The sequence below is a fragment of the Hypomesus nipponensis genome, chromosome 19, assembly GCF_054491055.1.
Source record: "Hypomesus nipponensis isolate SF chromosome 19, ASM5449105v1, whole genome shotgun sequence".
In the NCBI taxonomy this organism is placed as follows: domain Eukaryota; kingdom Metazoa; phylum Chordata; class Actinopteri; order Osmeriformes; family Osmeridae; genus Hypomesus; species Hypomesus nipponensis.
The window spans coordinates 13322937-13339220 of record NC_140379.1 but is presented as its reverse complement, the minus strand read 5'-3'; the positions used below and the strand labels follow the sequence as shown (position 1 = coordinate 13339220).

The window sequence follows — 16284 nt, the reverse complement described above, 5'->3', positions numbered from 1 at the left end:
GAAAGCAGGGAACTGAAGGAGCAGGAAATTCACAATGACACTACTGACAAATAATTGAGGATGTACAATGGTAAAATGAACTAAATTACCATAGTACTCCTACAGCATGGTATGGATAGCAGATTCTTTTTAGATGTGATTAATAAATGACACCTTACATTTAAAACGTTTAGAAAAAAAACACTAAAGACCAACTTTGCTTTTAAGAAATGTTTTATTAAATTATTTTCAAAATCACATCCTTTTATAATTTACAAACCAAGCCGATCACAATGTAACATTTATGAGAGTCACGACATGGGAAATAGACATAAGAGGGATGTGTAAGGTAGTGTTCAAAAAGTGTTTGACTACAAACACTCGTGTAACAAATAATCCCTCAAACAAAATCTATGTGTTTGGCATCAATTAATAATTTACAAACCAAGCCGATCACACTGTAACCTTTATGAGAGTCACAACATGGGCAATAGACATAAGAGGAATGTGTAAGGTAGTATACAAAAAGTGTTTGCCCACAAATAATCGTGTAACAATTCCTCAAACAAATCAATGTTTTTGGCATCGATTAAAGAGCCAGTCTGAGTAACAGACATGTAACATTTTCTGATATGGTTCAATAAATAGAATAGCAACATAAGCAGACAGAGGCTCACTGGAGACAGTGAAACGGTCCATAGTACAAAGCAAGAATGAACACAAAATACCCAACACACAGGCTGCTCATTTGACATTGTTTGTGTTTGACTAAATACCTTTATGTGATCATGTGTATACTGCATGTTTGTGCAAAGCAAAACATCAATGATTGTCTGACTGCAAGATTGCCATAAGCTTACAATAAATGTATCATCCCATGTGAAGACTCTCCCCATCCCTCTTCCTTGCTGTTCCACTCTGAATCATGTTTTAAGTGTCCACATAAAAGGGAGTGGATGACTGACATGGTACTGTCAGCCTTTCGTCCGTCTGTCCGTTCATATCTGAGGTCCAGACTGAAGCAGGAACTCCTGATCAAAGGCATTGCTCAAAGTGCATTTCTGATTGATCTCCTTTGTTCCTCTGACAACGCTGATAATGCTAGTGGTAGAGATGGTGATACAGGTGGAATATCTTTGTGGTCTGGTTTACCTCCATGGGGGCGAGGCAGGGGTTCTCAGGGGTTGGGTTCTGGGTTAGGAGGAGGAGAGGGAGAGAACAGCAGCTAGTCTGGAGTGTTAGCTTGTAGACATCAACTCAGTTCCTGGATACAGTCATCCTAGTTCTATGATAAACACATCAGTGACATCATCATCCGCAGAACCCTCTCTGTCTCTCTCTGGGGAGCGGGCCTGGCAGTGGGCGGGGCACGAGGCTCCTCCCCCAGGGTCAGTCCACGATGGCGGACATCAAGGCCATGACAGCGATGCCACAGCACAGGAGCAGGATTTGCACAACAGATTGTCTAGGAAAACAGAGACACACAGATTTTAAACGGCCCTGTGGGTCAAAAAGCAGTAGAGTGATATGAGCAGTGATGTCAGCAGTGTTGTGACATGGGCTGGCTGGCTGCTTACCGTAAGTTGTTCTCCTGAAGCAGGTCGGGCACAACGTTCACCAGGGCAATGTACAGGAAGCCCCCCGAGGTGAAGGGCAGGATCCACGATGTGGTGTTCTCTACACAGTAGGAGAAAACCCCCATTATACCAGAACCATTAAACCTTTAAACGTTGACCAGAATGCGTAGGTCCAAACTCACAATCTGATGCTGCTGTGATATACTTCTCCTAACGCATTTATTATGGTTCATATACGTCATATATTTGTATATGGGGGAGTAAGGTCATTTCTGTTGAAGACAGACTCTGAATTAAATCACGTATTAAAATGTTATTATTTATTGAAGCAAACATGTAATGTTTTGTTTGCCCTCTTGTGATGAACAGTATTGCTGTATTATACATAAGGGCTCTATCAGAATCTGACTTAAATAATACACTATTGTCACTATCCAATGTTTTCCTTGGGTGGGATATCACACCATTTCTACCCTTATAGGATCTAGAGTACTAGATTTAGGGTTACATTCTGGGTTCCACCCAGAACAATGCTGTTTGACTGTGCAGATGAGCTGTGGTACCTGTGCCCCTGGGGGACTGGGCACAGAGGGCGAAACAGGCCCCCAGCACCCCTCCCAGGGCGGTGGAAAGCTGCATGCGGGCAGCGCTCCAGCGGTCGAAGCCCGCACGCAGCAGGATGGCAAAGTCCCCCACCTACAGACAGGACGACAGGTTAGAGCAACACGACACTTCCGATGGACCAGGTGGGACTCGAACCACTGACGCTAGCCTTGCTTCACGCCTGGACTGACACTAAACGCATGCCTGTAATAAATTGGTAAAACTAGCAAATATATTTATGACATAAATCAATGCCAGCTGGTTTCAATCAACCAGAATTAGTCACTAGCATTTCTGCCAGTAACGCGTATCGGTGTCAACATGTGTCACATCAACATGTTATATAAAGGATGTATCATGTTGCAATGAAAGATTTCTGCAAACGAGTCTAATGCCGAGTGCTGAGTCAGTGAAGGTACCTCGTGGGGAATCTCGTGGAGCAGGATGGCAAAGGTGGTGAGGAAGCCAACCTGGTGGAAGACAGACCAGGTTACAGAAGTGGTACGTCCAGAAGGCAGAGCTAGCAGGTGTGTGACTTACAAGCACACGTACAGTAACTACACACAGTGCAACATTGTTTGTTCCAATCCTAGCTGGAAGGATTGAGTGCATCTTTCATTTCCTGCAGTGGAGTGGCAAGAAACCATGTCTTTAGACATCTTTGCAGATGGGGGGACTATTGCAGCTAGATAGAATTATACTTGTCAATAGAAGAGAATGGGAGGCCTCTGTGTGTGCGTGTGTGTTTCTTCGATATATCAGACTTCCTCTCTGGCATGCTGCTACTTGTCTCGTGCTGCTAGCCTTATGCCTCTCCAGCTGGATATCCTCTCTCCCAGCACCACAGTGCTGTGGTCATGCTGCAGCTACACGACCACTGCTATGCTAACTCTCCACCTCCCACAAGCTATACCCCTATCTCCTGATGCCCAATTGTAAAAGCACCATGATAATAAGACCATTAACTGCACATCTGAAGGCAGGGTTGAGTGTGAGAGCAGAGCCAGTGTGCATGGCATGGTGAGCCAAGCAGAGAATCGTGTTCGTTTGGTGGCTAAAGGAGGTGCTAAGGTAGCTAGTCTGCCAAGGGATTGGAACTTCTGCCAAACATAATAGTCACAGGATGGGCACACTCCTAGCCAAATCCTAAACAGCACCAGCTACCAATATTTCTAGTCCGTTCTAAATCCAGCAAATGCAAATAAGGTAGCGCATTTAATTAGAACTGTTAATTAACAACAACAACAAATTATTGCTATTGAGCTTTCTTTTTAATACCTTTATCTTTATTGTGTGGAAATACAGTTACCATAAGCATTTAGTATCACATCCACTGCTTTTGTCTACATAAGGTTTAATCCATGTGTTATCTTTGGGTCATTGTGACCCTTCAGTCATTGTGACCCCCCTCACGCGTTGTGCAAACTTGACCTCATACAAAAATAAAGTGATCGTTAATCGTCGGGCTGCCTCACCCCCCCCCCCCCCCCACCCGCCCCCACCCCCAGGGAGGAGCTTCTGAGGGAGGGCTAACTCACCTTCCTGCTGACCAGAAAGCTTCCTGCCACAGCCAGACCGTGGGTGAAGTTGTCTATACAGTTGGCCAGGAGGTTTAAGTATCCACTTGTCTGTAAAAACCCACACATACACACGTGTGCAAACACAAAAACCCACAGCACAGTCAGCACAGACACAAACAAGCTTTTCAGTGTGCTGTCTACATTAGTGTAACTACAATGCCATCAAGATGACATGTTAACAGGATCCATGCCAGGCTGTCTACAGTAAACAGGACCATTATCAGCTTAAACAAAAGGTTTAACCACGTTAAAACGTTTCGCTAACAAGGTTGTGAACTGTAAGCTTGCTGGCCTGAAGAACAGGCACTCATGGCTGCTGACCTTGATGTTGTCAGGTCTGTCCTGCTGGCTGGTCTTGGGCCTGGAGGAAGAGGGCCACGTGTCGGAGCAGTGGCCGTTCTTGAGTGACTGCCCGGCTTCTCCGCTGGTCTCCACGCTGTGGGAGGACTGGTCCAGGGGACAACGGGTTACTACTGACCACAACGCCTGTCCAACATGCTAGGGGAGCTTTTGAAGGTTTGAAAATCACCCTTTATGTACCACTAAGTATGTTATAAAAATGTATATCTTTATAGATCTAGATGTTTTTGCAGAAAAGCCATCCCACTTTAAGAAAAAATCTGAATGGAGACAAACAAATGTGTTTTTGTGTATTTAATACCATTCTTAGCTTACTTCTGATGTTCGTTGTTGAGACTCACTGTCATCACAAAGGTCCTATGCCCAACTCTTTCTCCCATGCTAAGTGGTTTCTCTAACCACTTAGCATGGGTCAGAGAACATTTGCATATTTTGACTACAAAAACTAAATATTCCCTAAAGGGCTATTTTGTTTTTACGAGAAGAGACAACTTCCCTTTCCCTCACTGCAAAAGCCTAATAGTCAAATGAAGAAAAGAGGAAAGCATGCTGCTTTAGTCTGGAAATCTGGCCTCTATTTCTGGTGACAGCTGACTAAGGAAGTCATAAAATCTGATGTTTGTCAGGAATTTAAATACCAATCTCCTATAGATAGACAGGCAGTTGAGTGGGAACACATGGCCAGGTGAATTTGTTAATCAGATTTACAAGTTCAAGTGAGGCACCGACATTTAAACATGGATATAAGCAGCGACTTTCTGAATGCTGAAGCCATCTATCCACCCCTGTGTCTGTACACACATTCCTCTGGCTCTTCACTGTGTGTGTGTGTGTGTGTGTGTGTGTGTGTGCGTATGTGCGTGTGTGTGTGTGTGTGTGTGTGTACACAGTCCTGTGGTCTGCCTGAAGAGGCTGCACCAGCTGCTTCCTCCCCTGTCCTAAAAATAGCTCATGTGAATCAGCCTAGATGTGGACCCCAGTCTTCCCCAGCAGGAGGAGGAGGAGAGGATACTGGGAGCAGAGGACACTTCATCACCTCCATCAGGTGCACAAACACACACACACACACACACCCAAAGGTGGGCACAAACAGAAATTTGCAGACAGGTGCAGGGGTGTGTGCCAAACACACCACGGCTTGAACAACCTAGTCTTTCAGGGCCTCCACTGCCTACCACTGAGGGAACGGCACACTGTCATAGGAGACATTTACCCAACGCAACAAGCCCCTCCACACAACTACAGAGTGGAGAGCTTCTGAAACATGAAGCAGCCTCTCCTGATACTCAGCCCTAATACCCTCCATCAAACCCCTCTCTGGCGCTAGGCTACACAGCAGGAAAGACTGAGGGAGACAGCAGTGCCACAATTCCCTCCACAGGGCTGTGTGTGTGTGTGACATTAGTCTGACTCACCATCTGAAAATAAAAATCCCCAAAAGTCCAGGAGATTTCCATATGAGCAATCCACCCACACAAGACATTGACCCATCTTTAGACTGATCTTGTGATGGAGCCAATGACATGGTTGGTCATTTGTTCAAATGCTACATTGGAGTATTTCAGGCCCGTTTGTAGACGTTCTATTCTGACGGACACAGCAACAGCTGGGAGACGGACCGGAAGATATTCGGATAGGGTCAGTATGCCGATCAATACCATTGCATGCGACGTCACTGGGCTGTGAATGAAAGTGTACAACAGAAACAGCCTGAGGGCCTCTTCAGTCATAACACCACCATTCAAGACCCTCCACTGTGTGTTGGCTCTGTCTGAATCAGGTCACATAGTACAAAAAAGACCAGCCTCAAAGAAGATGTAATCTCCCAGACTAACAGGCTAACGGCTACTGTAGGTTGCACTTCAGCACCATACAGGGAGAGTCTACTGCTACTGCTGGAGTGAGACTATAGGGATATTGCAGAGCTACCACATGCATTACTAAGTCTACTGCCCCAGAGCTACAGTGTACAGTAGACCGCTGCTCCTGCTGTAGCCCCACCTCGTGGGCGAGCCGAGTCACTACTGAAATCTGACACAGACACAAACCCACAAAACACATTCACCAAACTGGGCCTAGAACTGCACATCACAAAAAAGGGGAAAAAGAGCTTGAGAGAGAGCTTGAGAGAGAGCGAGTGCGAGAGAGAGAACTGCAGGCAAACTGCACTACGGCCAGAAGGGGAGGACTGAGGACACATGTAGTTTTATATCCTGCCTGTTGTGCCTGCAGTGTTCCTCTGTCCACAACCATCAACAACAGTCACATTTCACACTTGTTTTACACACCAGCACGTGGATTTCATGGGTCGGATGCTATGTCGAGTCATTTATTGAAAATTCCAGAGACTAAAGATCAGAAGATTAGAGATGAAGAGGGGCAGAGTATTTAAATTATGTATGTGTCGGCTTTAGTTAGCCCTTAGTCAGCTTTGCCTTTTTTTCTACGATAAATCCAAGTTCTTTTACCTGTTCCTCCTGGCTGCCCTGGTCTGGGAACATCTTCTCCAGGAGCAGGAAAGAGAGAAGCCCCAGGATCACCCACAGGCCCTGGCTTTGGTAGTGATGGCGCCTCCCTCCTGGACAAGGAAGAGGAGAGACTTGAGAAGAGAACATGAGGGGGGGGGGGGGGGGGGGGTGTTGGTAGGGGTGTGTGTGTGTGAAAGGGGAATCCTTATTGCATTCCTAGTCCCGCCTCCCGAGTTCAGACGCTAAATCGGCGGAGGATCCACATGTACTGAGAAGGAGGCACGGCAAGGACAAGGCAGTGTGAAAGCCTCTGCCACAGAGAGGGGGGCCTCGTACAAAGAGAACAATACCATAGACCTAATTGGAACTCTATCTCTGGCACATCAACCCCCTGCTTCTGACCCTGTCAGCAGAGTTGGCATTGTGGTAAACAACACTGAGACAAAATGTCACCCTGGGGGAATAACTGCACCAAGGGATAATAAAGAGAGAGAGAGATACAAAGAGAGATAAAGAGAAAAATTAAGGAGTGTAAGAGACAAGGAGGGAGAAAGAGACAAAAAGAGAGAGACTAAAAGAGAGAGACTGAGGAGAGATACAGAGGATGGCTGTCCCACCTGAGCTGCAGGAGTGGGCCCAGGCCTCAGGAAGCAGGTGGAGGAATACGTCTCCAAGGAGTCCACCGATGGCAAAGCTCAGGAGCTGTTTTAGCTTCCGACAGCCAGCTGGAGACACAAAACAGAGGCAGTAGAACTCAGGAGGCAGTAGAACTCAGGAGGCAGTAGAACTCAGGAGGCAGTAGAACTCAGGAGGCAGTAGAACTCAGGAGGCAGTAGAACTCAGGAGGCAGTAGAACTCAGGAGGCAGTAGAACTCAGGAGGCAGTAGAACTCCGGAGGAAGTAGAACTCCGGAGGCAGTAGAACTCCGGAGGCAGTAGAACTCCGGAGGCAGTAGAACTCCGGAGGCAGTAGAACACAGGAGGCAATAGAACACAGGAGGCAATAGAACACAGGAGGCAGTAGAACACAGGAGGCAGTAGAACACAGGAGGCAGTAGAACACAGTAGAAACTGACAGCTTTAAACGCTAAACATTTTATTTTCTTCTTTTACTTATTTATTGTTGTTGAACAGTGACTGATCTACTCTGTAACCTTGTTATTTGTAATGTATCTTCCTGCTAAAACCCGATTTGGCTGCCAATGACCCGTCTCCTCTTTCAGTCTGCAATATTGAAATATGGGAGTGAGGACACACCCTGATCTATACAAGTGACCTTTTCAAAGTCCTTATTATTACAGAATTCTGCCACTGAAACTCCACCAGTAGAAGGTCTACACACCACTAATGGCTGCAAACCCCCAGCTCTGGTCACGCCTGCTCTGGAAAACACACACTGGTATGCTGTTCACCAGGATGGGGTGTCAGCCACTATGGAGTTTCCAACAAGAATCTTTAAGTTCTAAAATAAAATCCTTAAAGTTAAATTAAAAATGATTTGAAAGTGTAGATTAAAACAGAAGTGTTCCATGTTAACTGTTTATCTGTTATGGCCCAGTATGCTCTCAAATGCATTTCTACTAACCCCAAAATAGGAGAGATTAAAATACATTAGGTAAACTGGATGTAGACTACACAGCACAAGCATACAATGTGTAAATTAAGTAAATATAAAAGTTGCACTGCAGACTGTTTTTGTCGACATGTCAACAAAGAAATCAGTGGTGACATCTCAGCACACTCAGGCCTATATCTTGCCCTTCTAAATACCTGCCCTTTAAAAAACAGTGAGATTTATTTTGGCTTGCTTAATGCAAAAATAAAGCAGAAATCAGATATGGCACCTTAACAAATGGCAAAGGAGCTCAAAAGCAAGTTGGTTAGGCTATAGCATAATTTGCATATAATGCTCAGTGTTTGCTTGTGTCCCCAAGCTAAAGTTTGAATGTCAAACTTTGAACCTTTCCTCACCTTCTGTCTTGAGGGCAGCTCCGGCCTCAAGGGGGATGACGAGCAGGGGGAAGATCCCACTGAGGCCCACGGCCACAGACCCCACCAGGGAGCAGAACCACACGTCGGCCCTCTCACTGGAGAACAGCTCTGCTAGGGCATGGAAGCCGAGCAGGTCTTCTGCCAGCCAAGGACCAGATCCGGCCGCAGTGGCGGTGGCCTGAGCCATGGTGGTCTGGGACATCTTCTGGCTGCTGGACGTTCTTCTGGAGGCCACTACCACCAGCAGGGTGGCCCCTGTGAGCAGTGCAGCTAATGCCCAACCGGGCCCTCTACCTTCTGCATTCATCCGTCCCACGGCCCAAAGACCACTTGCAAACAGCGAGGAAGATGCTGTAGAGATGAAAATACACTTATGATAATAATAATTACAGCCCCGAGTTAAAGAGTCTATACTTTTGCCCTAAGATGAAAGCTTCAGCTTGGATGGCATGTGCGGCTGAAAGCTCATGAGTTGATATCTCTTTCGTGAGTTTGAGTTTTACAATGTATTGAATACGTTTTAATTAAGGTGAGCGTATATGGGATATTCATGGGTGAGGTGATTTTGTATCAGATCCATGGTGGCCAAATAGTTGGATAGCTAGCGAGCCAACAGCTATGCACAAACTATGCAATGCAAAAACGGATACCTAATCATTAGTTACCTAGCTGTACAGTAGCATAACTAGATTATGAATTTCCAGATTCACAGACCACTGCAAAGACAAGGGGCTAAAGTTAGCCTAGCTAACCTATGCTCGTCTGGGCGTTACGCCTAGAAAGATGTGGTCGTGGCGAATCAGACAGTTCACCCAGCCAGGACTGCTGACCTGTAAACAAAAGTTAGCGATCTGCTAAATAACGCTAAAGAACAGTTAAACGCATGCAGGATCAACAAACTTTTCCTTAACAAACTCAAAAATTAAGTAATGCGACAAAAAACGAAGACAATAGTGTACTTTGATTGTAACTACCTTGCTGCAAACTTGGCTGATTTCGCACCAGTCTGTCCCTGCCATCCAGCTAGTGAGGCAGGCTAGAGCTGTAGATACACGCAGCTGATGCGGCAGCTGCAGGGATCTGCTTTGAGTACGTTCACTTTTTTTTACAAGCTACGGTGGCTTAACAGTTCTAGCTGCCACGGATTTTACCGAGCAGCCACGTCTCATAATCCGGAAGTATATCTATTTTTCTCCGTTTGTTTATGACATCATGTCCCAAGGAAGGAATCCTGAATGGAAACGATTTATTAAAGCCCGCCATAACGTTTAGCCCAAAAAAGGAGTTTACCAATACAGTCGAACTTTTTGTTCAACATAACAGTTTATCACAATTTCACACACCAAAACAGTGATGTTGTCCTCAGAGCCCCCCGAAATCAAAGCATAATTTGTTAAAATAAAATAGTTTGCTCATTCCCATCGGTTCAAGGGAATAGAGGACGAAGGAACCAAGACTGGGTTTGGAAAGCTGAGACCAGAGACCAGTCTGCTCCAGGCTCAGCTACTGTGCCTCTATTTGGCCCTGCCTCTGAAGTTACTCAAGTTGAGTGAGTGTTGACCACCAGGTGGTGTATGTGATAGTGGAATGTGACCATGTAGGTTAAACAATGAGTAGGTTAAGGTCCTTTAACCAGTGTTTCTCAACTGGTGGGTCGCGAACCAAAAGTGGGTCGCCAGCTGGTGTGGAGCATTGTTGAAATTACCGAACTTCCGACGGTGCTGTTTTATGTTAAACGGTGCTCAAGTTTCACTGTGAGACACCGAGTAGACACGGAGGACGTCGTGTATGCCACCTACCAGCCAAACAGACCTCCCCCCACAAGGTCGTGACTTATTGACCAGTTGAGAAACACTCTAAACTGTGGGTTGCTGGCTATTGTTTTACAAAGTCCTCAATGTGGACACAATTATCACTGCATGTTTAACACAGATGCTACTAAAAAGCTTGGTCCTGGGTGATGACCTGTCTATAAGTCAGGCTACTGTTAGTCCAACTGTAAAATCTGTTGGTTGAAGTTCTCCCATGAGTGCAGCAATCACGGAAGACTTTCTCTTGGTCAGTCATTCCTTGACTCTCAACCACCTCAGCTGTCGCCCACCTCTGACAACTCAATTAATATAAACAAGATCTATTACCTGCCAACTATATCCTATCCTATTAACTTATAATTGAAATGGTGCAATAGACGCGAGGGACATATAAACTTGTGGAGTAAACATAGACACACGTCTACACAGTGACATGAGTCATTCTTGTCTTGACTTGAGCAACACATATAGAAAGAGGAACTTGAGTTGGTGGGACGAAAGCTTTTCAAAGAAGAAAACGTGTGTGTGTGTGTGTGTGTGTGCGTGTGGGTGTGTGTGAGTGTGTGTGTGTGTGTGTGTGTGTGTGTGCATGTGTTTTGGTGTGCGTGTGAAGGCAGAGACTGTCCTGCTGAAATACACCTCTGTTGTAAACTACCACAACAAATTATTTTGGTGACGCTAAATAACTGACTTCCTTCACAACTTGATATCTGTGGTTGTTTTTGTGCGATGTGATAAACATAACACACATACACATATATATATATTTTTATATATATATATATGTGTGTGTACACAGTATTTATGCATGAATATTTGTGTTTGTATGTGTGTGGGGGAGTGGGTATTTAATTAATTTGCCATGTGAGTCAACCTTGTCTATTAATATCCACCATGAGCCTGGCTTGATGGCTGTGCTACTGGAGTCCAGTAATGTTGAGAGGAAAATGAGGAATGAGGAATAAGAAGTGAGAGACTGGATGTCCCCTCTCACACGCCAGCTAGGGGCCAATCCATTTAATTGCGAAAGAGAAGGATGGCCACTGAAACCTCTTCCGAGAGCCAGAGAGGAAACTAAGGTTGATTATTTTCACTCGGGCTGTGTTCTAAAACAAAGTTTACCAACAGCCATATGTTTTAATAGACATTAAATCATTTGGGAATTCTAAGATCTTGAATCTGTGACACGAGTTCTCTGGTTAATGAGGGGATGGTGCCTTATTAACACTACAATCCACCAAAACCTCTCTTGCCTGCATTCTAGTTTGGATTGTCATTGAAAGGTCATATTTCAGGGGTGATACAGGCTCACTGTGATTGTGCTAATACTGCTAACTTTTAATGGATATCAAATACAATTTTTAAACTTCTTTGTGAAACACTTTTAATTTTATGTATTACCTATCTCAGGTAAACTACTAGAACAATCACATTGTTCTAGATCATTTACTTCCATGTCTGACCGAGGTCAAATTAAAACTGCAACCCTTTTTTGGCTTTGCTATTTGATGCAGAGTCACTTTCTTGTTTTAATAGGGAAGAAAGAGAAGGAGAAGGAGAAAAAAATGTTGAGTACTAGCTTAAATTTGTAAAATTAAGGAAGTTTTTAGTTCCCCTGTTAATTCAGAGTCACAGAAAGCCCTGATTTTAGTAGTTGGCAACTTGCTTCCACTACACAGAGTCAATGAGGTTGTCTGGATTCAGAAGAAAGCAGGCTCCTTAACTGCCAGATGCCAACTGCCAGATACCTGTACTGTAGTGATGGACACCACGGTAAGGACCAGGGCAATGTTGTAGAGTCGGTTGTGAGAAGGGCTGGAGGCATTTCCTGTTCTAACTGATCATTGTTGGGTGTGAAGTTAGTTGTTAGGTAACACTTTAAGATGCATACTTGTATTTTTTGAACATTCTTCATGTAAGCATGTTAGTTGTTAGGTTGCATCTGTACCCTAAGTAATTAGTTTTAGTTTCACAGTTTTTATCTGTGAATATGTTTCTAATTCCATTGTTTCTGACTAAACTGTAAATTGAACTGAACTCTACACTGAAGAAAACAGAATACATATTTATATGTAATACAGTTATACATGTATATATATATATATATATATATATATATATATATATATATATATATATATATATATATATATATATATATATATATATATATATATATATATATATACATTTACTGTGTATGTATCATTTAACTTAACTATGTATACATATGTATTTTTTCTTCTTCTAGAGTCTTTACAAACAGCATATCATATTAATTTTTATGTTTTATTATTATATAATCATTATTGACCATGGGCTAAGGAAATGCTAATTCATTTCGACTTTCCACAGATGAAGGACCGTAATAAAAGGTCATTGATTGTATCGATAAGCCCTACAGTATCCTACTGGATGGATAGCACCACTACATATTTAAGTATAAAAATGTCATTGTGTTGTCACAAGTTGCCTGAATGGGATAGGTCTGTGTGTATAATCAGATCAACTAAGCATGTGTTTTAGGCTGGGAAATGTTTTGGGCTTGTTTGTGTTTTAGGCTGTAAAATGTTTCAAAACTTTAAACCTTGATAGGATGCAATTTCTCAAGTTTGCTTTGTCAGAGCAGGCATATGTGGACAGAGGACTGTAGTAATTCTGGTCAAACAGATAGCTGTGCTGCTGGGGAAGAGTGCAACATTTCCTGTTGCAACGCCCTGTATCCTGTTTTCCACCAGTGCCCATGCATGTCCTTTGCTTGTGAGAGGTTTTGTGCTTCCTCGTGACAGCCTTGTTGTGAGAGGTATATAAGCCCTGCTTTGAGAGGTACATAATCCTGCTTTGAGAGGTACATAACCCTGCTGTGACAGGTCTCGGAACCCTGCAGTGAGAGGTCTCTAAACCCTGCAGTGAGAGGTCTCTAAACCCTGCAGTGAGAGGTCTCTAAACCCTGCAGTGAGAGGTCTCTAAACCCTGCAGTGAGAGGTCTCTAAACCCTGCAGTGAGAGGTCTATAAACCCTGCAGTGAGAGGTCTATAAACCTTGAAGTGAGAGGTCTATAAACCCTGCAGTGAGAGGTCTATAAACCCTGCAGTGAGAGGTCTATAAACCCTGCAGTGAGAGGTCTATAAACCCTGCAGTGAGAGGTCTATAAACCCTGCAGTGAGAGGTCTCTAAACCCTGCAGTGAGAGGTCTATAAACCCTGCAGTGAGAGGTCTATAAACCCTGCAGTGAGAGGTCTATAAACCCTGCAGTGAGAGGTCTATAATCCCTGCAGTGAGAGGTCTATAATCCCTGCAGTGAGAGGTCTATAAACCCTGCAGTGAGAGGTCTATAAACCCTGCAGTGAGAGGTTTATAAACCCTGCAGTGAGATGTCTCTAAACCCTGCAGTGAGAGGTCTACAAACCTTGCAGTGAGAGGTCTATAAACCCTGCAGTGAGAGGTCTCTAAACCCTGCAGTGAGAGGTCTACAAACCCTGCATTGAGAGTTCTGTAAACCCTGCAGTGAGAGGTCTATAATCCCTGCAGTGAGAAGTCTATAAGCTCTTGTGAATATGTCTGCAATCAGGCACACAAAGCTGTGAAGGACTCAATCAACCCTTCCATGCAGCAACTCAGTGACCTACACATTTTAAAAGCATTTTGCCATACAAAAATAAGTACAATGTAGGTCAGCGGTATTAGTCTAAGCAAACTTCATGCAGATTTGAGTCCATAGGTCCAGAACCATTGAACACTCTTATACAAGCCAGTAACCTTTAGAAGCATTCTATTGAGCACTGTGTTTCTTTTTTGTGACACTTACAGAAAGAACATTGGTCAAAACCAGACACATGAATCTGTGTCAGGCATATGAAATATCATATTCAACACATGACAGGATCTGGTGGGATGTTTTGTCCGGTATAATGTTTCTAAATGGTCACTTGGATCCAAGCTCAACATCACATGACAACTTGAGGCCTGTAGTTGAAATCGTTCAGAGGCACCCTATAAGGAACTGAATCTAAAAGAGAATTTCCCAGTTCCTCTTTAACAAAGCATGTCATTGTACGTGTGTGTGAGTCTATGTGTGAGTGTGTGTAGTGTGAGTGTGTGCAGGAGTGTGTATGATTGCTTGCTCGTTTTTTGTTAAGGTTGATGATTAAAGACTGTCAGATAGAAATATCAAATTTCCTTTTCGACTCTTTCATGAAGAATTGTAATTTTGTGTTAAATTGATGAGCAGAATAAAAATAAAATAATTGCTAACGGAAAATATGACTCAACTTATGTTGAACTGAACACAAACAGTATAATTGACATCAAAATAAGATCTTCTTCTGACCTCATCCATGAGGTCTTCTTCTGACCTCATCCATGTTTATATTGTATGTCAACCTACCCCAGGTTTTTTTCCATTGTGTAAAATAGCCCCTTTTATGTATTGAGCCATTCATATAAACCCAGAAGTGAAAGTATTTTTTCATGTATTTGTCAGTGGGGAGCAGCACAATGCTGACACTATGGGCTTCATCTTCATGTTCTAGGAACCAAGATCCAAACATGTGACCCGCTTTAAAGAGGTGGGTTGTGGTACGTATGATAAGACAGCTCTGTAGCTCTGCATGCACACTACATGTCAGCTCATGGTACATTTGATTCATTATGTGATTCAATACCAGTAATGTACAAATCCACAGATACTGAAGAACAAAAGCAACCAAAAGAAGTGTGCACAATGGATACAAATGAAATAGTCATGGTAATGTGCTGGGACTGATGTGACATGCACAGTGTAATAAGACACTCGGAAAATATTATAAAACACATGAGTTTTGCTCAGATATCTGTGAGAATATCTGAGGCTGAGGCCGGGGCCTGGGCCTCGGGCTGAGGCCAGGGCTGGGGCTGTGTGGTTTCAGAAGACAGAAGCACCCAGACCAAGCAGAGGACTCAGCATGTATAGCCTCAGCACAGCATGCTATGCGAGAAACTGAAAGGATGTTCCAAAAAATCTGTTAAACTGTACTAATAAAAACTTTAAATCCAATTTAGAATACCAGTAGCATGCAGATATAAAACCACGACCAATAAGAAATGACACTTTAAAATGGTTGTAGTTCTGTGCTCTTTGCTTTTAAAACCCCCAAAAAACTGTCAAATTGCATTTCATTTTTGACAGTTGAAATGTGTTAAAGCAATAATCAAGCAATGGATCTGGGGGTCTTTACTGAATAAAAGGGCAGGTTTTACCTACTTTAGCCTATATCAATATGTAAGGCTATATTAAGGTTGGCCTAACTTTTAGGACAACAATTTCCACAGGGGTTTGGGGGTCTCCTTAGTAAATACATGTATTTCTAAAATGTCTTTATGTCTTTAACTATATTTAATAATCGGAAATGTTGCCAGAAAAAAATCTCATGATCTTACAATGAGTGGGTTTCTAGGGTTCAGTTTAACGGTGTGACATCTTTGTACAAATCTGGAAAAGCATCATCGTTCAGTTAACCTCAACATGGTTTTAGTTTTGCTGCGAATAGTATCCACAGCACAGTCTTTATCTGCCTGGTGCACGCTCTTCCTCTGCCAAAAACACACCTTCCTCAGAGATCAGACTAGACTACCACTACTTCCCAATATTTTCTGTTGTCTGAAGGAAGCTATTGAAAGCATCATGATTTGTCTTTGTATTTGTCTGTCTGGTGTTATAGCAGGCAACAAAGATTAAGAGGAACGATTATGAGTAACACCAACCCTCCTGTCAAACCTTTGTCTTCTTGATTCTCCTACCTCAGAACCAAGGGTTAGGGGGTCTGTGTCTACACCAGGCCTAGGGTTTCTCCTCTTCCTGACAGTGGCAATCTCCATTATCTGTAGGGTTACACAAGACAAGTGAAGAGATCTAACCCCCAACCTAATCTAATCTC

At 43.5% G+C, this 16284-nt stretch overlaps 1 protein-coding gene and 1 long non-coding RNA gene across 3 annotated transcripts; one reads left to right on the top strand and one right to left on the bottom strand.

Moving 5' to 3' along the window:
- Nucleotides 1–195: 195 nt before the first annotated feature.
- On the bottom strand, nt 196–9996 carry slc39a13 (solute carrier family 39 member 13). 2 transcript variants are annotated; one of them, XM_084682734.1, is made up of 11 exons: nt 9533–9996; nt 9311–9388; nt 8538–8909; nt 7185–7292; nt 6568–6677; nt 4061–4186; nt 3698–3787; nt 2579–2629; nt 2120–2252; nt 1557–1656; nt 196–1444 (listed from the first exon to the last, which is right to left on the bottom strand). In XM_084682734.1, exons 3-11 carry the CDS (start codon nt 8863–8865, stop codon nt 1369–1371), a joined length of 1122 nt encoding a protein of 373 aa, XP_084538860.1. In that variant the 5' UTR covers nt 8866–8909; nt 9311–9388; nt 9533–9996; the 3' UTR covers nt 196–1368. The 2 variants fall into 2 exon arrangements, with proteins under 2 accessions (XP_084538860.1, XP_084538858.1); XM_084682732.1 differs by lacking the exon at nt 9311–9388 and having other exon boundaries at nt 9533–9995.
- Nucleotides 9997–12045: 2049 nt separating this feature from the next.
- Nucleotides 12046–15495, top strand: LOC146247142 (uncharacterized). The gene is made up of 4 exons (XR_014732321.1): nt 12046–12142; nt 12725–12809; nt 14853–14947; nt 15055–15495. It is a non-coding gene; the product is annotated as an uncharacterized LOC146247142 (long non-coding RNA).
- Nucleotides 15496–16284: the final 789 nt, after the last annotated feature.